At 37.8% G+C, this 22,926-nt stretch overlaps 2 protein-coding genes across 2 annotated transcripts in view; both read right to left on the bottom strand.

Annotated features, from left to right (window-relative positions):
• Positions 1-852: 852 nt before the first annotated feature.
• LOC306865536 (fibroblast growth factor 21-like) lies at positions 853-2,666 on the bottom strand (the record flags this gene model as incomplete). The annotated part of the gene is made up of 4 exons (XM_079410212.1): positions 853-1,173; positions 1,746-1,849; positions 2,139-2,216; positions 2,540-2,666. The coding sequence occupies 4 exons, from the start codon at positions 2,664-2,666 to the stop codon at positions 853-855; spliced, it is 630 nt and encodes a 209-aa protein (XP_079266338.1).
• A 2,393-nt stretch (positions 2,667-5,059) lies between these two features.
• LOC306865481 (excitatory amino acid transporter 2-like) overlaps positions 5,060-22,926 on the bottom strand; it is a 20,379-nt gene continuing 2,512 nt past the window's right edge. The window contains exons 2-11 of the mRNA XM_079410099.1: positions 14,883-15,026; positions 14,042-14,194; positions 13,689-13,942; positions 11,615-11,720; positions 11,280-11,406; positions 9,728-9,961; positions 8,888-9,082; positions 7,853-7,987; positions 7,269-7,701; positions 5,060-6,185 (exon numbers count right to left, since the gene is read on the bottom strand). Coding sequence (XP_079266225.1) covers positions 5,976-6,185; positions 7,269-7,701; positions 7,853-7,987; positions 8,888-9,082; positions 9,728-9,961; positions 11,280-11,406; positions 11,615-11,720; positions 13,689-13,942; positions 14,042-14,194; positions 14,883-15,021 — 1,986 coding nt within the window. The 5' untranslated portion in view covers positions 15,022-15,026 and the 3' untranslated portion in view covers positions 5,060-5,975. The remainder of the gene's footprint in view (positions 6,186-7,268; positions 7,702-7,852; positions 7,988-8,887; positions 9,083-9,727; positions 9,962-11,279; positions 11,407-11,614; positions 11,721-13,688; positions 13,943-14,041; positions 14,195-14,882; positions 15,027-22,926) is intronic.

Here is a 22,926-nt window from a genome sequence, read left to right as displayed (position 1 = left end):
ATAACACATCTTTAAACCGCTTTCCTAACGTTCCGGTAACCAAACTTTTTTGACACCACAACCTTTACACTGAACTTTAAATCACTGAATGTATTTATTTGAGAAACTATTTTTATCGACACAGAGAGTGGCATCTCAATGCGTTTGGAAAAATAGCTGAGGATATGCTGAGCTGTGTTGTGCAATAAAAGCGTTTGCATCTTTGCTTTAAAGATCTTACTGGAATTGTTGACATATGTATAGTCAGACTTATTCGAAGGAAGAAGCGCCACGCGGTGTCGTTTAAATGTCATGTATTTTGTCACCCCTGTTGCAGCCATGAATGTGTCAGGGATTTGTGTGTCCCGATGAATGGATAAAGTCTTAAGCATCATTCATCTGGAACAGTTTTGTGTTACTGCTGTTCTGACATTGTTGAAATGCTGTGAATGATAGATGTGTGTTTGTGTATTCAAAGGCTTTTTAGGAAAATATGTACAGTAATATATGATGTGCGTGTGCCCCATGAATTGTGTAACGCTGACCCATGTTTGTGTACTATTTATTAAAATTTTTAATCACACACAAATCATACTGAAGTGACTCAGTGTACAACAAAAAGAACAAACAAACTGAAAACGGAATCCTCTCCAGCTGAATTGGAATATTTAAATGAACAATTGTATAATGTTTAATATAACAATATTTAAGTTACTTAAATTAATTTAAATAATTTTAGACCATAGCAAATAAATAAATAAGTTCAAATAAATACAGTTCTGGGCAAAGAAAAAATACAGTAACAAAACATTTTCAACCTTGCAGTCCAGTGATAATGTAAAGCATGCCTCGATAACTGATGTGCTCCGGTCCTCATTTCCTAGTATGCAGACTGGGACTGAAGACAGTCTGAATATGTGACTGATGTCCTATTCCTAGCGGGTCGTCAGAGTCCAGGTTTATGTCCTTAATATACTGTTTCACCTCCTGAATCTGGCTGTCCTCTCCATTCCCTGCCATTGCCAACTGAGTATTCATAACAGGGAGGAACCGAGAAAGTGGGGCACCGTGTTTCTGCCCAGACTGCTTTGAGAGGAGTGACACAGGTCTCTTAGTGTGTGGAGAAATGAATAAAGAATATCCATCTGACCGCAGTAATTCCTGAAAGGTGCAGTCTCCTTCAGAGTAATGCGGCTGAAAAAGAAAACAAAACTCAGTACCAAATGTGTGCAAGGCTCCAGTGAAATTTATATAACAGCTTACTCAATGTTTACTACAGAAGGTGTTGCAAACCATGCCAAATCAATTCCACATTTAATAATGAAATACAGGATTAAAAAACATAAATATAAAAACATATTACATGTAATAAAATAAAAAAACATTTCTACAAATTTAGAATTTAAGTAGTTGTAGCGAAAACTAATTATTAATTGTAAAAACGTTATTTATAAATGAATTGAATATCAATTTCTTTTTTTTAAAACCTCAGTACCTTAACTATCTAAAGTTATTAACAATTACCTCAGTTATTTAAAAAAAAACTGTATATTATAAAATTTTATATTTTGCTTTTAAAAGGCAAAATAGCAAAATCTAGTATCCATTTTATGCATATACTGCTCTCTCTCTGCTACACAAGAATGGTGTCTTTTAAGCTAATTGTCATTTTTCAGTTTTATTATATTCATATTTGTATATTTGCTTTTAAATTACCATGCTCTATTGGATGTTTCAAATTTGTGAAGATGTTAGAATGTTCAGACCTGTCCTTTCAAGTTGTCTTCATCATCCACGCAGAGGAAGAGAGATGTAGGCACACTCTGAATGACCGTCTCCCCCGCTTTCACTGAACGCAGGTTGAAAACACCTGCAGCACAGCAAACAACACCAGGATCATTCACACATATCCCCTTTGGACCTCTAATATTAACAACCACTGCCACTATAAAACATTATAACATCAACCAAAATGACAACAATTATTGTTATTATTTGCATAACCCTTGTTATGATAGATTGATTTATTATCTTTTCTGATAAGGGATTTGTCCTTGAAGGACATTCTGAGAAATAAGGCCATAATGAGGGTTACTTAATGATTACAATAGTACTCCGACAGTAAACTATGCTCTTTAATGTGTGCAGCAGTTGCTTACAGTTGAGCTTCTCTACCGAAGACCCTCTAACGGAGCCGTCAGGTTTCATTTCAAGGAACAGCCCATACTTTCTGTTATCTAAAATGGACAAAAACACACACAGACACATGAACACAATTATTGCCATTACCTCAAGCCAGTCTTTGCTCTTTTGGAACAAAACACAGTACAATTGCAGTGCAAAACGAATGCCCTGAAATAAAAAAGGCGTTCATTTTTATTGTAACATCACCACGCCAACTAAGAAGGATTGACTGATTCCAGATAGCCATGTTGACGGAAGAAAGTAGCACATGTCACAGTTACCCACATTAAGCAGACCATAACATCTAAACACTGCAGCTCAAAAAGAAGCAGAAACTCATTTGCAACTATTGCAACAGGTTCAAGGTTAAGATTACCTGTGTAGAGCAAGCGTTCCCTGACTTGCGTGCTAAACTGCAGAAGCACATTCTGTACAGGAACATACATACACCATTGAAGAGGAGGAAACAGAGCAAAAAAAATGAAAAAACAGTTAAAAAGCATGATTGACCGAGCCGAGCAGGTGGCCATCAATACAAATGGATGGTTTCCAAAAGTAAAAATATCCTCCCCAAAAAAAAGATCTGTAATAATAAACCTTAAAACTGACTTCAAATGTAAATGATATATATATAAAAAAGAGGCTAACTCAAATTTGTCCGAACTCAAATTTGTCCAGATGCTAAGAAGAAGAAGATCTACACAGAAGACATGTCTCTGTAAACTTGTATTTATATGGTATGCATGAGAGAGCGACAGAGAATCCATGAGTCACTTGAGTACGAAAAGGAAAAATGATAACAAACTTGTTTTCAGGAAATGAAGGAGGATAAACTGATGGTAAATCTCACAGGGTTATGCCATCTATGCCATTGATATTAGAGGAAAGGGGACCCCCCCGACTTCTGTACTGAGAGGAAAACATATAGCATATAAGTTTCCATAACGCAGATAAATCATTGTTTATTCAATATAAAGTGTTTCAGGTATTTCCCAGTATTAAGAGGAAATGGGAGTGGAGGTGACAGTTTAAACAGAACAGATAAGAGGCCATAAAAGAGGCCGTTTTGCGCTCATCTGTGCATTCTCACCTAGGACACGACAGGACGCGAGAACAGTACACTACCGTCCCGTAAGCTAGAGAGGGCAGTGTGGCATCAAGTTTTAATGAAAAGGTTTGCATGTCTTATCTTAACAAAAGTTACCACAAACATGCTAACCCCGTTCTGTTAATAATTGTTAGATCCCTGTAAATGATTAAAGACAGTAAATACTTAGGTGTCATTGAACCGCTGGATGCCATCAACTGTCTTTTATCATAGAGTCCCTAAAGAATCACATCCTGTTCTCCAATTGCCATTTTGCCCTTTCATCTTAATACAACTCCTTTAAGCTTTCTCATTCCATCTCGGTGACGTCCAGGATCCCCACAATAACGTCAGTGTCCCTTGTAATCATCTGTCTCCTGCCTCGCTGTTGTCCTGGGAAGAATGAGGAGGACTGACGTCTTTCTGGCCATCTGCTGCTCTCTCTCTCTTCTTTGAGCGGATTAAGTGTTTTAAAGTCTTTGTCTCATCATTGTGCGAGGAAATTTTGACTCTGCGTGCATGAAGGGATTTCGTTCGCCCACCGGTCTTAATGCGAGAGTGAGACGGGATTTAAACGTGCCTCCTGTTGACATCGAATCTTACACAAGAGACATTAAAGGACAAAGCACTCAATAAGTTAAATAAATTGATACGATTTTATTAAGCACACCATAGACAGCAGCTGATTTCATGGGAAAATGAATTGAAGTCTATCAGACATGATAAATACACGAGTCAGACAAAATACATCATGAATAACAAGCTAAATTTTACTAGTTAGAGTGCAACACTAGACAATAAACATAATCCATAATAGCAAATGACAACAATATTAACATCAAAGTAATTCTTGAATTGTAAAGGAAAGAAAAATATTGTTCTTTATGGGGTTATTCTTTCATAGCTTAAGAGAGAGTTTTTAGTTAAATATCAACTGTCTCAGAAATACTAATGCAAACAGATGAGATGATTGTTGATGTACTGTAAGAATACAGAGCAGAGATTTGGGAAGGTTTTGATGAGAAATTCATATTCATACTGAAATCTGGGATGCTTGATTGCAGACTAGGAATCATGGCAAATCTGAGCACAATCTGAGACATTGTAGGACATGTTATGTAGGATATGAAAGTCTATATGAGAAATTAGGCTCTTCTTTTTCCTGATTAAGATATTACTCTTTTCTGTTTTATTGTATTAACATACCATTCAAATGTTTGGGGTCTCTAATGCTCACCAAGGCTGTATTTATTTGATCAAGAATACAGTAAAAACAGTAATATTAGGAAATATTTTAAAATTTTTACATCTGAATTTTCAGCATCATTACTCCAGTCTTCAGTGTCACATGATCCTTCAGAAATCATTCTAATATGCTTATTTGGTGCACACAAAATGCATTATTATTATTATTACTTTTGGGCAAATGCAATACGTAAAATGTCATTTCAGGATTCTTCAATCTATAGAAAGTTTAAAAGAACATCACATATTCTGTCATAGTGATCTTTTGTAACGTGATAAATTACAGTCACTTTTGATTAATTTAATGCATCATTGCTGAATAAAGTATTAATTTCTTTAAAGAAATGACTGACCTCCAACTATGATATTATTATAATTATTAATATAATTTAATACCATTATAATTTCATTTAATGCTCTTATAATTTATGACTTTACAAACGATTATAATTTAACAATTAAATAATTTTTATTTAAAAGAAAATTATGCAATTCTTTGGCAATGTGTTCTAATGAATTTGATATTTAAAAAAAATATCTAATTTGTGATTTTAAATTTTTTTTATAATATGCTGGATGTGAGTGGAAACTACACTAGCATTCATACAGGATGACTTGTGCAAGGACAAACGGTGTAAAAGTAAAGTACGACGTCAGGTTTGTGTAACTGCACTTGGCCTGACGACATTGAGGTGTGTAAGCCTGATGTCACACCCACTAATATAAACAGTGTATTGGTAAATCTGTACATGTAAATGATGTTTTAGTGTATGATTCACATTTATAAGAAGCGTAAAGGGAAAGAACATGAGGAGTACAGGGAGAAACTGCATCATGTTACTCACAGCTGCTTGTGACGTCCTCGCCACCGTCAAAAGAAAAACCCAACAAATCATACAACGGGAGATTTGGAATAACTTTGGATTGTTTTTAGGAACAAACTGCTTGGACTCATTTGACCTGCCTGTTTTCATTTTGTTTATGTTGCACTGGCAACTGAAGAGAGGACATCTAGCCTATAAAAGTAAACTAAGGCAGCTCAAATGAGTCAAGGCTATCTTTTCCCTGAACCATTGAGTAAGTCTGGGTTTTACAGTGCAGTGCAGTGACATCCAGTGTTATAACCAGTATCCCAGTAGCCTAGATAAATTATATGATCGGGAAGTCAAAGAATAAATAAAATCAAGATTGGCAGAGCACATGCAATAAACGCTCAGAACCACTCATCCGGTTTATTACTGAAATCCTGTAAAAGCAAATAAGCTACAAACAGTTGCTAGACTATAAAGCGGAAACATAAAACATAGTGAACCCTGCATTCACTTTTATCAAGTTTCTCAATGCAAAACAAACACACAATAAACCTAGGTACTCAAAGTCTTTACCAAACAACAAAAATGCCAGCGTTTCACTCAGAAAGGTGAGTTCTGAGATACGGAAGAAGCATTGTGAAAATGTGCTACAGCTTTGTCTGTTTCGTTCAGGGCAGGTCACAAGGTGGGATGCCGTGGCGCCTGTCGTACGCCGTGTCGTCGCTTTCTTCTCCGTCGCTCACCTCGTCCATCATTCTTTCTTTCTCTTCATCTTCCTCAGTCTCGCTCCCTTTATCCCGCTCCCGCAGTCTCTCTCTTTTTCTGTTTCGTTCCCGGTCTCTGCCTCTCTCTCGGAAACCTCTGGGAAGAGTGGTCATCTGCGGGATATGAGGTGATGAGCGACTTTTAACAGCATATCCACAACAAAAACACCTCAGGATAAGAACATCGGAATTACTTTAGACTGAAACGAACAGTTTGCTCACCCTCATGTCAATACAATGTCATTTTTACAGAAAAAGATGTTGCAGTAAACATGTTACAGTAAAACTTGTTTATTGATCAACTGTAAGTTAACACAGTATACAGTGGAAAAACTGTAAATGGTTTACCATTGTCGTGAAATTTATGGTTACAGGTAAACCTATGAATTACTGGATAATTTACAGTAAAAGGGCATTCCCCCCAGTCTCTGAGAGCAACATCACATATTATATATTTTTTTATTACTCTGATGGGATTTTGTCTTTTTAACAGTATTAATATTAACAGTGTATCATTTAATTAAATACACATGTATAATTAGAAAAATATACAGACACCAAAATCTTTCCTGAAAAAATACCTGAAACTCTTTTCTAGAAAGCATAGCTGCCTTTTTTTTCCGTCATAAATTGAACAGGATATTTGTTGTGTACTTTTTGTGTATTGTGTAGTGTATTTGTTCTTCCGCAGAACTTGGTCACTCTTTTTCATACAATTACAATGAACAAGGATTTTCAAAGGTTTTCATAGGAAGGTTCAAAAAGCATGCTAAACAAACAATTTGCGAACAAATCATTCAGATTGGTGAACTGGATATAACATATCACTGACAAGATCAGAGTCAAAAGAAAGATTTGTTTGATTCATGAACTCTACCAAACACGTCAAGAAGCTTAACAGTGAATAATGACTTAGATCTCTGTCTGTTTCTTGCACAAAACAACTCGTATTTGTTTCGTATTAAGACTTGGCAATACAGCACACCAGTTTGATCACTTTGAAGTCTATAGAAAAGAAAAAGAGTGACTTGCGTTCCACAGAAGATAATGAGTAAATGAGTAAATAATGACAGACATTACAATTTTAGGTGATCTATTTCTGTAAGACCAATCTGTGCAGTCATTTATTTGAGAAACTCGTAGCTTAAAAACCGAAAATCCAACCATAATATATATATTTTCTGAACGAAGCCTCACCTGGTTGTCATGAGTGGGCAGGGCGCAGTATCCAGGCTCCGTCCTGCATAAAAGACGAGGGGAATGTGTGCGGAAAGGCCTCGGGGAGTGAGAGCACACGGAGCGAGGGGAGGGCGAGCGGATGGAGTGAGGTGACGGAGAGCGGACGGAGCGGGGCGAGTGCGGGATAGAGTGCGACTGAGACTGCGAAGGGGTCAGAGACGGGGCGTGATGGTTAAGCTTTGGGGGCCGCGGGGAGCGAGGGGGCAGTTCGGGCGGCTTGAGAGGGTCTATGAGGTCTATTTCAGTGAGGAGAGGCGGAGGGGGGACAAACCCCTCGTCTGATAGAGGGATGTCCCCGTCGATCAAGGCGAGCTCTGCCCGTGATAGGTGGTCCACAATGCCCGCCCCGAAAGAGTCACCCACCACGTTAATGGAGGTGCGCATTCTGTCGCTGAAGACACACAAAAACAGCTCTAAATGCTGACACAGAACAGCTCAGGACAGCTGTTTACGTTCATGACGACAGTTGATAATTAGTTAGGATAAAACCAGGGCTGTCGTCAGGGCCTGTACATAACACAAACAGAGCTGTTTGAACTCACAGAAGCCAGTCGACAGCGACGAGCAGGCTGATGTCTTGAGTTGGAAGGCCCACGGCGGTCAGGATTAGCAACATGGTGACCAGACCCGCACTGGGAATACTGGCCGCTCCCACACTGGCTAAAGTCGCTGTCATACTGCAGAGAAAGATAGAGAGGGATTATACCACCACGACTGGGACAGCATGGGGCGGCACTGACGTGTTTGATCTATTGAGAGGGTGAGGAAAAAAAAGTTTAATGGAGGAAAGAAGGGAAATAACAAGAAGAATTGGAATAAGATGCTAGCTCAGTTAAAGGAGGAACATCTGTGATGTAGCTGCAGGTTCAAATTTTGTTTTGTAACTGTACTACAATTAGAGAGCCATAGTAATAAAAAGCAATTATTATAACTGTAATAATAACCAGATTGTTATGGCACAACACAAAGGATCATAAAACCAAACATGTGACTCATAAATCAAGACTGCATTCAGACTGCGTGTGAGAACTAGAAGGCAGATGTTTAAAAGAGACAACAAATGGCATTTTAAAAATGGATTATACAGAATCAAATCTTACCCGAATAAAATAAAATATTAAATTAAATTAAACTAAATTGACTACAAATTCATGGTCATTAAAATGTGATGGTACAACCTAAAAATTTTATTTTATTTTATTTTATTTTATATTAAAATAAAATAAAATAAAATACATACAAATGACTACAAATATGCAGTCATTGAAATAATGGGATTTTTATATATAAGACCTGTGTTTGTGTTTTAAAAATTCAACCCATTTTAAAGTGAATTATAAGGAATCAAGCCTGACCTGAATAAAATTAAATAAAATAAAATAAAATTAAATAATAAAAATTAAAAGCTGCAATCTAAAATCAGATTTTTCATCTTGTAACTAAAAAGACAATTTGAAATAAATCCCTCCATAGATAAAGGGATTTTGTTGTGCGCATGTGTTGTAATGCAAGGGTTTCTTTATCGCAGCCACTGCATAAGCCACAATTTGTCTTGTTTCAGTTCCACATCTCCTTACCTAACAGTGACAATCTGTCCTCCATCTAGGGCAATGTCATTCATCTGGGCGATGAAAATGGCTGCTACGGCCTCATAGAGTGCAGTGCCATCCATGTTTATGGTGGCTCCAATGGGCAGCACAAAGCGGGTCACACGCTTGTCAATCTTAAGATTCTCCTCCAGACAACGAAAAGTCACTGGCAATGTCCCAGCACTGAAAAAGAGAAAGTTAAATTGATTATAAATGTCTAACAAATGTTAATTTGTTGTTTGAAAAATTGCTCTGACTAAACATTATTTCCAAAATAACCCACAAAACCAGTAATTATAAAAAATAATAAAACCCAAACAAACAAAAGTTGATAGGATTGAATGCATATTCTGTGCCAAATTGACAGTTGGTTTGACATTCAGAAAATGGTTTGGCGCAACAGATGTAAACCCAGATTTATTCATAAACAACTCTCTCAAATATGTTTTCATAATTTCCCATCCATTTAGACTGATTAATCTTTCTAGACTTCCATTCTGGAGAACATCAGAGAATGTGTTTGGCCAGATTAGGTCGTGTCGATGATTTATGTGGTGTCTAAAATATAAGTCATCAATCTGATGTTTTTTGGTTATGTTGGAGTTTATATTAAAACATCTGAGACCACATATAAAATATCATTTTTCAACATGAGAATGTGTTTTGGCTGTGCTATATGTAAAAGAGTGAAAAACAGAGATAGATCTTGCTTCTCAAGACAACTTTTTTTTATCCAAATGTGACCTTTAACTCTAAAGTCTGTGCGGCCAGAACTCCTCAATCAGCATATCACCAAGAAACACATGAGGAGTAGTCTGCGGTCTGTACCTGCTGGCCGTTCCCAGAGCAGTGATCCAAGCCTGGAAGATACCAGAGTAAAACGTGAAGGGGTTTTTCCGAGTCATGGTGAAGAATATGATTGGCAGGATGAGCCCGCCATGAATGATGAGACCGACTATGACCGTGACCATGTACATGCCCAGCTGCCTCGCCACCACTTCCAGGTCACCGATAGCAGCAATTTTCCCACAGATGAGGGAGGCAATGCCTACTGGTGAGTACCTGAGGACAGATTAGTTGAGTTATTAGTTTGGTCAGTTAAGCTGTTTAGAGTTGATGTCAAGTGTTTTTTTGTTTGTTTTTTTTTAAATGTTGCTGAGCCATAATACTTCTTGACTGACAATCAATACAATTTCTTTGTATTTGTGGAAAAAAAAAAAAATAATCTATATAAAATAAAAATAAATATTTTATTAAAAATAAAATAATATAATATAAATATATATTTTATTAAAAACAAAATAAATATATATATTTTTAAAAATAAGATAAAATATTCTCAATATTCTCAGGAAAGCTGCTTTGGAACAATATTTATACAAACATAAACTGGAAATCTGAATTGAAAATCTGAAAATGTTTACGTTAATCACACTTACTTTTTTTCTTCACACATTATAAATGAGTCTTTATTCATATATAGCTGCCTTTACATTTTTAGAAGGGAGTCCCTTCCAAGGGGATCATCATATTGGCCCAGTTTCGCAACCTGAACACCATATGAGATGATGTTACTTCTTATGTGGTCTAAATTGAATTCATCTGAAATGCTGTGTATAAATATTTCACCGTGTGTTATGGTAAGCAACAGATGATGTTTATTGTACCATTTGAACAGTTTAGATACTGTAAACGGAAAACACAGAACACAGTTAGTTACAGATGGGACGGTCTCAGGGCTGAGCGGGGACTGGCTTTGTTGTCATATGCTTTTATTTTGGGCTATTTACTTATTCCTTGTTTGTTCTTTAATGTTAAGAATGTATTAGAGTATGAAACTAACATGTTCCTTCCCACTGTCTCACTCCTTTTGTGCTGTAAAATGGCCTGTTAGCATTACGGATCAAGCGTTTCAGTTCTGCAGACATGATTCATAAGTTCAGTGCTCTATCTGTCTTCTGCTATGTCTGTCTTTGCCAGCGTGTGGGTATCTGTCTGCGGTTTATGTGTCGGAGGATATATTACATCCAGAATAAAACTCCCACATTTACTCATGGGAACACAAATACGATGCTGCACTCTCTCAGATTCCTGTGCTGTTTTCTCCACGACAAATCCCCCTCTCTCCCTCTTCCTTACATGCTATACTTTTCTCTCTGTCCAGTTCTCTCACTCTGCTGAACACCTCTGAACATGTTTGACAGATTCAAACACAATAATTCCTTAAGCTACAGAAGTGTAGAAGGTTTTTGCACTGTTTTATCCCATGCTTCAGGAATCAAAACATGGAGAGATGGATGACACCCATAAAATGGCTAAAATAAATTCATTTGTTTCAGTTGCTATAGATATATAATCAAGATAAAGGCAGAATACTGACCACATGATCATGGACACCATCTTCATGATGATCTCATTAAGGATGTTGAAGAATTCACACATGAGCTTCCCTCTCTCTCCCATTTTCCCCATGCAGATGCCAAACGCGATGAAGAACCCAATCAAACCTTACAACACAGATAGGTGACAAAAATGACAGATGAAATTAAACATTGTGAAATTAAACAGATAAATCATAACATTATTTGGTATTGTAATAATGCATCACAAATTTAACTGACCCTATTTGGATTTGCTGGTACTTAAAATTACATCTACGCTGAATTTTGTATTTTAAGTAAAAAAAAACTAAACAAAAACAGAATATACTCTAACCTAAAACATTCATTCCCCACTTCATTTCCAGTTTTTTTCTGTTGACAATGATCGGTTCTGTTTGGTTCTGGACTGGGACAGCTACTTTTTTCGGCACCGTTTGAACCTGAAAAGGGAAGCAAGAAACGGATGATGATTAGGTAAAACTGTAAGCAAAACTCTTTTGGACAGAGTAGTTTAGTATAAATATATTATTATCATTAATTATATTAGTATAATATTATTACTGCATTGTAAATGTTATTTTTATTATCAAACATTCTATTTAACAGCACAGTACAATTAATTGTAAAAAAAAGTATGAATTACCATGTTATGTATGGTGAAAATTTAAAGTAGTCAACAAGATATGTTTATAGAAAAATATTGTTTTGGAAGTAAACACCTTTGATTATATCTTACTAGTCTTAGTCATATTATTGAGTCTCTATCCTCTGCAATGTTGTTCTCATAAAATGTCTTGACCCACTTCCATTAGAAAATAAATGTATTTTTAGTGTGGTCCTGCCCATGTGATGTGCAATGCATTCAAAGCAAACAAACTATCAGGCAAAGAGCTTATGATCCAGGTGGATCCACTGTGAAATGGTGTATATAAGGCTCTGCAAACACAATTAGAAGGAACTTCTCAGATGAGAGCTTGGTTATCTGGAATCAGTTTGTTTATTATGTGCTCTGTTAAGAGCTGTGCTCTCATTGTTTGACCGTATGTCCTCTTTTTCCTGGACATGTTCTGGCCGGGAATTCTAAATTGCATAAATTGTAAATTATGTGTGTGTTTTGCTTGAAGCGGTGCTGCACAGACCGATTGGCGTTTAACATCAAAGTACCGCGAGACCTATTAAAGAGAGTCTCGCGTAGCAAGACCTTCAGACTGACGGCAGACACAGCTTGTCTTTGTCGTCACACACAGATTGATCTGCAGTGCCGCTTCAAGCCGAACATACCTTTTGGATTTGTTTTCTATTGGTTTCATACTCGATGAAAGTAAAGACTGCAAAGAAGTTTGACCAATAGCATGCAGGCATTGTACATAACTTTTTAAGCAATTTAGAAATCTCGGCCAGGACACGTACAGCAAAAAGAGGATGTGGTCAGCCTAAGCATTCAAAACCTCACTTATTTAGAATAAATGGAAGAACATGTGCATCTGCAGTATTAAACATAAACCACAGTGTGAACGTAAGGTATCTTTAAATTAATTTAAAAACAAGTGAACATCACAAATGTGTAGAGTGACACCTGAATGATGTACATTTTAGCCCAGCATTTTCATTTTATCTTTTAGTTTAGAAAAAAGAAAAATGTTACGAAAAATATTCATGCTTAGGCCTTTGTATAAAACAACCGGTTCCAAAGTAGCACTAAATGCGAGTAAAATTTGGCTCTGGTAACTAAGAAACACAGCTGAAATTGCAATGTAAAAATGGTAATTGGACAATAAATGTACTTTTTTTATCTGACAGCAGACAGCAGGAAAAACTATGCTTAAATGAACATATTAAAATAATCATACATCGTTAGGATTGCAAAATAAATAGGCCACTTTAAAAGAGAAGATAATATGATTCTCATATTGTTTATTGGCCAATCTCTACACAAATTCATCTGTCACTTGTTAGAAGCAAGACAAATTAGGCAGATGGACAGAACAGGTTGCGTGACATGTCCTCATGCTCAAAAACCATGAACAAACAATGTAAAAAACAACAGCTGTGAACCATTGGCCGCAGACAGCATGAAACCATCGGTCAATTGGGATATGACCCCAGGATCCCAATATACATCACAAGCAACCCGCTATGCCACTGTTCTGAAAGATTCACATTTTCTAAACAACAGAAATGCAAAAAGATGACAAAAAATGTTTCAACGGAGCACAAATATAGAGAAAAGTCCTGAAGAGAAAGAGAAAAAAAATAATCGCCCACAAGTAATCAGATACACAAACTCTCATGATGTCTCTGTTTGTGGGCGGGACCCGGTTTTGTGGTAAACCACTGACCCAAAGTACATACTGGGTGATCTTTTGGTTACATTTAAAACTTTCCAAAGCACAAGCACACATTTTTACCTGTTGAAAACAGGCCTGGACCAGGTTCTCAGGGAAAAGGTTTCGGATCAGATCCAGAAAGGCGTCCAGACTGCTCACTTCTTGGTTCTTGGGGGCGGAGTTGACCTGACTGGACCTGAGTTTTGGGTTCCCAGGGTGAATTCCAATCACCAGGATGACACCCAGAACAGCAGCAATTACTGTGGTGGACATGTAGTACACCATTGCTCTGGTGCCCATTCTTCCACTGGAGCGAGCATCCAGACCGGCCAGGCCTGCGAGCCAGTCAGAAGAAGAGAGAGATCTTGTATCAACAAAAATAAATGGCTTCTTTTCTGGTGCTTAAAACACAACACATGTGATTAAGGACTGACCTGTAATGAGGCTGGAGATGATGAGGGGCAGGATGAGCATCTTCAGCATTCTCATTAGGATGTCTCCCGGAAAGGAAATAAGCATGAGAGTGTTTGTGTCCAGATCAGGAACATAACGCAGCATCGTGCCCAGCACGGTGCCCGCTATAACACCTGTGAGAGTGTCAATTACACCGGTTATGTTCCGCCTGCTTATTAAAAGGTGTATGGATCATTGTAGGACACTGGGTTTTTCACATGCGCCACAGCATAACTGTTCTGTATCTGCAACATCTCAAACTACTGTTGTATAAACAGTGTCACTACATTGGGGCCAAAAAATTTGCTGAGAACTTGCTAGTTTGGTATTTGTCTGCGGTTTGACCGATGATCACAGTTATGAAACCACAGACAAGGTTTATCTTTTATATTTCTAAGAATGTAAGTATAAAGAAGGAGTAGATGAAAGCTGACAATAAAGGCTGACAAACTTAGATTAAATTGGTGGTATCATACATATATAAATAGTTTTTAGACCCAAAATAGTAGCATTTTAGTTTTCATGACCATTTCTTTCCTCTTTCCTGCTGCTGTGCCTTAAACACCACCTTTTGCATACGCAATTAACTAATCTCTTCCCGTATATTATCAAGAATTTAGAGATAATACCATCTCTCCTGCTTTGTCTTTATCACCTTACTGTGACTGGCTAGGCTTTGCCATTTTATTATCTGTTTGGTGGTCATAAACTGATAAATTAATTGAATCCTCTGAACTTTCAAGGAATGAATCATAGACAGATCTGAATATGTGTACAAACACTCCCACACATGCATACAAGCACGCACACACATGAGCGCACCTAGTATAGTGAGGGCAAGGAGCAGGTTGCGTGAAAACCAGCCGCATTGTTGGTTTGTGTTGTCTTTTAATTCTGCTTCCACTCCATCGTCCATCTGCAATGCTGCACTTGTCTGGTTGTCCAAATGCTTATTCGTCATTCTATCTGAATAAGTCAAGAGAAAGAGAGAAAGGAAGGAGGAAAATCCAGGGTAAATAAACAGTGATGATCACTTAAATATCCTACCCTTCACTTTATGCCTCCAGTGAAGTCAGGCTGTTATTCAAGGGGTCAAGTTTTTGCTGGTTAGCACGGCCCAGTTAGACCCTGCTGGTTGACAACATAGACTGTAAAAAAAAAAAAAAAGATGTATGATGCTTCTCCACTTCTTTCTACTATAGAAAAGTGAAGCCAGAACATCCCAGTATGGCCACTGTCATCTTGGGCTGATGATGCCATTTGGAGCCCGAGTCTGCTGTCATGAGTTGGAGTCGTGGTATCAAAGTCACCCCCAAACTCCTGCAGATCCAATCACAAGCTCATAATCATGACACAACACCCCGTTTTTACAGAATCAAATAACGAACTAAAAGCAAACTTATCCACCTAATTCTTCAATGCAGAAGTAAGCCTATGGGCGAGACTTCCAGTCCATTAGCCGCTATTGGAAAATAACGAGAAAAATAACTACAAACACTACACTACAAACCAGTGTGTTCATAATTAAAATAATATATTGCAATTATATGGTAAGACACACCAATTTGCAATATCAAGCAGCAAAACAAGTGGTTTTGTACAACAAAAAGTAGCTGGACGCGGATGAGACCAGAAGCCATAACATTTACAAATGGCAGTGCCTGCTCTTACGGGAAAAATAAGGTGGATTGAGAATAAGGCGTGATGAGAAAATGACAGAAACCATCTTTAGGAAAAATTTATTTGAAGTGTAATTTGTTTATATATTTTGCCTCAAGTCCCATTTGTTTGCATAGTGAGGGCAGGGTTTATGACCTGTACTGCAGCCAGCCACCTGATGGCAATCAAAATGTTTTGGCTTCACCTTTAAAGGACATGTGCGGCACACTTGGTTGATACCAAATTGAACACTCTACTGGCGAAAAGCATCTTTATCCATTGACTTTTTGCAATATGTACCCTACCGTTTAAAGGTTTGGGGTCGGTAAGATCTATCTATCTGTCTGTCTGTCTGTCTGTGGTTTAGGTATACCCTACATTATGGGGACAAAATATCCCCACAAAGATGGCAATATCCACAATTCTTTTTGGGTCCCCATGAGGAAAACTGATTTTTTTTTAAGTTTTGTTTTGAAAATCTAAAAATGTTTTATGTGAGGGGTAGGTTTAGGGTATGGGGATAGAAAATAGCATTTGTACAGTATAAAAACTACTATGTCAATGGGATGTCCCGATAAAACATGGAAACCCAAGTGTGTGTGTACACTGAAAAAAAATTATTAATTGAATTTACTACATTTTTTACTAAAACAATTTTAAGGTAAGTGGTTGCAATCAATTTATTTTAGCTGCATTTAAATAAACAAATTTAGTTGACAACATATTTTTTTTAATTAAATGTAGCTAAAATATTTTTTTTGCAGCCACTTACCTTAATACAATTTAGTATCATTTTTTTCAGTGTACAGGTACATCTAAAAAAAATTATAATATCGTGAAAAACTGCATTTTTTTCAAAAAAGTTAAACTTTCATATATATTTTAGATTCATTACATGTAAAGTAAGACATTTCAAAAGTTTTTTTTTTGTTTTAATTTTGATGATTAGAGCTTACAGCTCATGAAAGTCAAAATCCAGTATCTCAAAATATTAGAATATTTCCTAAGATCAATCAAAAAAAGGATTTGCAAAACAGAAAAGTTGAAGTTCTTTAAAGTATGTTTATTTCTGCACTCAATATTGGTCGGGGCTCCTTTAGCACAAACTCCAGCATCAGTGAGGTGTAGCATGGAAGCGATCAGCCTGTGGCTCTGCTGAGGCATTATTGAGCCTTCAGCTCATCTGTTTTGTTGGATCGACTGTTTCTCATCTTTCTCTTGAAAATATACCATAGATTCCATATGGGGTTCAGGTCAGGCATGTTAGCAGGCATGTTAAATTCAAAATTTAAATTTATCTGAAAAGAGGACTTTGGACCACTAAGCAACAGTCAGACAGTTATTTTGCTCCACAGCCCAGGTAAGATGCTTCTGACGTTGTTTCTGTTTCAGAAGTGGCTTGGTAGCCCTTTTCCTGAAGACGTCTGAGCTGGTGACTCTTGATGCACTGACTCCAGCTTCAATCCACTCCTTGTGAAACTCTTCCAAATGTCTGAATCAGCTTTCCTTGACAGTATTCTCAAGCTTGTGGTCATCCCTGTCGCTTGTGCACCTTTTCCTACCCAAATTCTTCCTTCCAGTAAACTTTGCATTTAATATGCTTTGATACAGCACTCTGAACAGCCACAGGGTGTCAATGTTCGTCTTCTGGATCATTGCCAAGTCAGCAGTCTTCCCCATTATTGTGGTTTCAAAGAACAAGAGATACCCTGAATTTATACTGTAGTGATCGACGTTTAATGAAACTCAAATATAAATATTCTAATATATTGAGATACTGGATTTGGACTTTCATGAGCTGTAAACTCTAATCATCAAAATTAAAACAAACAAAAACAACTTTTGAAATGTCTTACTTTACATGTTATGAATGTACAATATATATGAAAGTTTCACTTTTTGAAATAAGTTACAAAAAAATTAAGTTTTTCATGATATTCTAATTTCTGAGATGTACCTGTATGTGTGTGTGTGTTTCTTTATGGTGTTTTTATTCTTTACTATGAAAATATATTAATGTTAAATATATTAATTACATATCACATAACTGATTGTTGCTGAGACTAAAAATGGTCAAATTCAATTTTAAATTCAATTAAACCAAATTTATATGGTCAACAAATCTTTTTGATTAATCTTCGCAAAACAGCTTTGACTGCTTGCTTAGAATAGCTCTTTAAGTTCTTTAAATAGTCAGAACAAGAAAAATAACAAAAAAGCAATCTATGTTTTCAGTCAGGCATTGAGGAAGGTTATCATCTTGCACAGAACGTACGGAAGCTGAGTAATAGCCATTAAGAAAAATGGGAATGCTAAGGAATTGCTTTCTCCAGGTCTGACAAACTTCCTTTGTCACGCCCTGTTTCTAAAACATTTCTCTAGACAAATACTAGTGCAATGAGGAATAACAATGAAAAAGATCTTTCCCAATACCCCAAGCTCTCTTTCTATCATGCTAATGAGCAGTGGCTAAGCAATTCACTAGAATGACAACAAACTTAGTGTATGTATAAAAGTCATATTAGTAATAGAAAAACACAAAGGCCACAGAGATAAATGAAGTAACCGCGATGTCTGAGACTGAACTGTAGTTGTGGATGAGATTAACACCCTGATGATAGGTTCATGAAATTGCATCTGAAAGCCTTGAACGACCCTCTGCTGTGTTTACGTGAGCATGCCGACACATAACACACCACATTACCATAATTGGTCATTAATATTTTCATCTGTTGCCGTTTATGCTCATGACACCGGAGGCAAATGTATCGCACAGCCTCATTTGATTGTATTCCTCTTTTTTAATCTTTAAATGATTTATTTATGACTGACTATGACCAAGTCTTTGTACTGACAATCTAAAATGCATAAATAAACAAAACATTTATTAGAAACTTCCCAAGCAATATCTGCACCACACAACATGTTGCTTTTCTCATCCGCATCAAGCAGTTGGCAATTCCGTGATCCGTATGATCGTCCAAAACAGTCAAGCAAGAGATTTACTTATTCACCTCCTCATATCACGTGCATCTGACAGCTGTTTCTCCTATAATGCTCTGCCTCTTTTATAAAGAGAAATCAAATTATGCTGAAATGGAGGCCTGTTTCAGTTTGAAACTCACTGAGATCACCGCTCGCAAAGGAACTAAACCATAAAGCCTTGCAGGAAAACATTATAACCCTCTTCCAATTTTTTATCTTCTAAACTGCTACTTTTCAAGTGCTCCCTTATATGCACAAAGACACGCCCATATATACTCTGTCAAACCTCCATATGGGAATAATACACAGCTCCTGCTCCTTTAGAATACCATGTGACTGTCAAGTGTGGCCGATAAACATTTCATCAGCCTCGGCCCATTATAAACATCTGCCTGAAGCCGGACACTGATTGAGGTGGGAGAAACTGAGGGTTGAGTAATGAAACCTATAGAATAAACACACGTGTTCAAAAGAAAGCAAGAGCTGAAAGACAGAGCGACAAACATCTGTGAATTGCATCATCGTGAAGAATAATTCTTGTGTCTTTTAACTAGATGAGAGAAATACTCACCCGTGTTTCCCGTCTTGGCCTTTTTGTCCTTTCTCTTCTTAACGTTTTTCGGTACTGTTTGGTTCTGACTCTTTGCCCTGCATTTTTCATTCTTTCTCTGGATGTCCCCTGTCCTGTTCATCTGTTTGTTCTTCATCTCAGATTTAAACTAAAACAACAGTTGCTGCTCAGACATAAAGACGGATTGGCAGCACTGTTTTTTTTTTTTTGGAGGGGGAGGGAGGGAAGTCATTTGCCAAGTTTCAATTGCACAAACATAATCCTCTGTGAAGCCTCATGGGAGAAGAGAGAGAGAGTAAGAAAGAGAAGCTTATGACCCGTGAGTCTGCAACCCTTTTTACAATACTGCACAATTCTCCCTGAAGTCGTGAGCTTAAACCAGTTTTCACAAAGGTCTCTGCATTCAAACACAGGCAACAACATGCCAGAACTGCGCCTATAAAACTGAAGCGCTGCTAGATTCTGCTAATCCCTTTTTTGGAGAGCTGCTTTGTTTTTCAGAGAGGAGGTTACAGGTTGTAACCAATAAGTCACACCGCTGGTGGGAGGTCACAGTTTTCAAGAAAGGTCAAGTCAAGTCAATATTATTGTATAGCGCTTTTAACAATGCAAATTGTGTCAAACAGATTTACATCGGCTTGATATAAAGCTGGGTGGCTTTATATAAGCTTTACAGTATTTAGACGGGGAAATAGTTTGTCGAAATAGTGTCATGGATGTACTAACATCCTAGTGTCAGGATGTTAGAGAAACACTGAGGAACGGCAGTCAACAAGTAAGGTACAATGACTTCAATTCATGAAAAAAAATTATAGCCTTCGCAATAATAAAGAGCAATTACTCTCAAAATGAAATGCATAAATTCATGTGCTCTTAAGCCATGATGCAGGTCTGTAAGATCAGTCACAATGGATCCCTCCCCCGATAAAGTATGTGACCTTTTTCTTTTCCACCAATCCAGACTGATTTATGAATAAGAACATGAAGAGGATTGTATATAATGTAAGAGCTTTGGCTGTCAGTCAGAAGATGATATTAAAGTGGTAGTTCACCCGTAATATCCAAAAATATTTTCTTTCATGTTCCAATGAAGAAAAAAAGTCTCAATGCTGAGTTTCCATTGATATGCTTGAGCAAAATTTGCGATATTGCAACATTCGGTAAGATATTGTGCCATTATTTGGGCCCAGTGCTGCATTAAGTACCATTCACACAGGATGTGAGATGAAACACAATGGAATCTCGAGACGTGATTTTAGATGAACTACTTCTAACTTGACAGCAGCATCAAAAAAATGCAAACCAGACAGAGTGAAGCGCTGAACAAACCCAGACGTTGTGCAACTGCCTAAAAGCATCCATCTGGTTTATGTGTACAAAGACCAAAATTTAAAAAGAGTGCATATGGAATATGCATATAAAAAAGGAATAATGCATTCCAAAATTACTGCAAAATAAACTTAACAGGGTAATCAGGGCCCTGAGGCGAAGTGGATATTCTGCTTTACTCACCAGATTAAAAAGGCCATGAAATTGTAATTTGCTTTGCAATTATTTTATACTTTTACCTGCATTTACAGGTTTATTACATTAGGGAAGTCGTGGCCTAATGGTTTGAGAGTCGGACTCGTAATCCAAAGCTTGCGGGTTCGAGTCTCGGGCCGGCAGGGATTGTAGGTGGGGGGAGTGAATGTCCAGCGCTCTCTCCACCCTCAAATACCACGACTGAGGTGCCCTTGAGCAAGGCACCAAACCCCCAACTGCTCCCCGGGTGCCGCAGCATAAATGGCTGCCCACTGCTCCGGGTGTGTGTTCACGGTGTGTGTGAGTTCACTGCTGTGTGTGTGCACGTTGGATGGGTTAAATGCAGAGCACGAATTCCGAGTATGGGTCACCATACTTGGCAGTATGTCACTTCACATTGAAGAAATAAACAAATCAATCAGCCTAGCAATAAGACAATTTTATAACAATACAAATGCCAAAGTCCTCTAAGGTCTTGCTACAATCGATCAGACACAAGATAGTGTCATTTGCGTTTGTACGAAATGCTGAAAATCAAGTCCATGGTGTGAAAGTAATATGAGAGACACGATAGTAGAGCAGCGGACCAATGGGAATCAAGCATTCTAAAGGGCCTAGTCATTTTTTTTTAAGATTATTTTTTTGGCAATTTGACAGGACAGTATTTAGACAGGAAGCAAAGTGGGAGAGAGAGAAGGGAGACGGGATCGTGAAAGCCGGGTCCATGAGCCGGGACTCGAACTCAGGATGCCCGCTGTATGCCGGCGTGCTGCCCATGAGGCTATTGTCGCCGAAAGGGCCTTGTAAAAAGTGCATGAACCCTAATGCACAGTATAAGCAAGTACCTTTTGTGATGAGTAGAGTTCGGTGGATTTTAGGGGGTCTAGGTGTTGCTATTGCAAACATGATTGATTCTAATAATTGACTTTCTTCAGCTTACTTTGAAAAAAAACACATTGTAACTCAATGCTATAATTTCTGTTGAACACCATCAATGGAGTCAAATGATAAATGATCTCAAAAACAAAATAAAAGGAAGTCTTTTAAAAGGAACTTGCTGGTTGTTACAGTACCGCATCTTGAGGCAAACAAGGACTAATGGTTAGAGGGAAGTCGTGGCCTAATGGTTAGTGAGTCGGACTCAAAGGTTGCGGGTTCGAGTCTCGGGCCGGCAGGGATTGTAGGTGGGGGGAGTGAATGTCCAGCGCTCTCTCCACCCTCAATACCACGACTGAGGTGCCCTTGAGCAACCCCAACTGCTCCCCGGGCGCCGCAGCATAAATGGCTGCCCACTGCTCCGGGTGTGTGTTCACGGTGTGTGTGTGTTCACTGCTGTGTGTGCGCACGTTGGATGGGTTAAATGCAGAGCACGAATTCCGAGTATGGGTCACCATACTTGGCAGTATGTCACTTCACTTCACTATATATACTCTACTAAGACACTATTTATTTCCTCCACTTACTGACACTTAATGAACATTAGCTGAGATCATTCCTCAAACAAGCAACCAAACAAATGCTTAAAGTTTAGCCGAACTAAGCTGCTGGACTTTAGCCATCTCAAACAGAACAGGTTCGGTTTACAGTTGCAAGCTCTTTATGACAGAACAGGATGCTCAGGAATGGAATGGATGAAACGATCTGCCGCAGACAAAACTACAGCTTACCAAAAAAAACAATCTCGGTTGGCTTCATTTTGTAGATCACACAGTGTGGAAATGAAAGATTCTGGGGGTTTTAATCAGTGTGCCAGAAGACGTTAGATAGAGAGAGATCACTTTTACTCCTCCAGTCAGAAGACTTGATATTGCGGTCAAACCAAAATCCCTGGAAGACAGAAAGGCCTGGGGGAATCCTTTTAGAAAGCTATCCAAGAAGCAAAATAAGCATTAATAAGTGAAAAAGATTAGTGTAATGGAGATAAACTTTGACCAAGCCTGGATTAAGACAGTTTAGCTATAGTCTCTCGATCTTGACCAGCTGACTAAAACCGCTATTAAAACCATCACACAGGGACACCTGCTAACCACATAGCTGTTTTTTTTTGTTTTTTTTTCTAGAGGTAAGTTGGAGGAGGTAAGAATGTGTTTCTTGTGGTTTGGCTGCCCTTATTTGCAGGAGCTTCAG

This window comes from Barbus barbus (genome assembly GCF_936440315.1).
Source record: "Barbus barbus genome assembly, chromosome: 4".
Classification (NCBI taxonomy): domain Eukaryota; kingdom Metazoa; phylum Chordata; class Actinopteri; order Cypriniformes; family Cyprinidae; genus Barbus; species Barbus barbus.
This window is presented reverse-complemented; position numbering and strand designations above follow the sequence as displayed.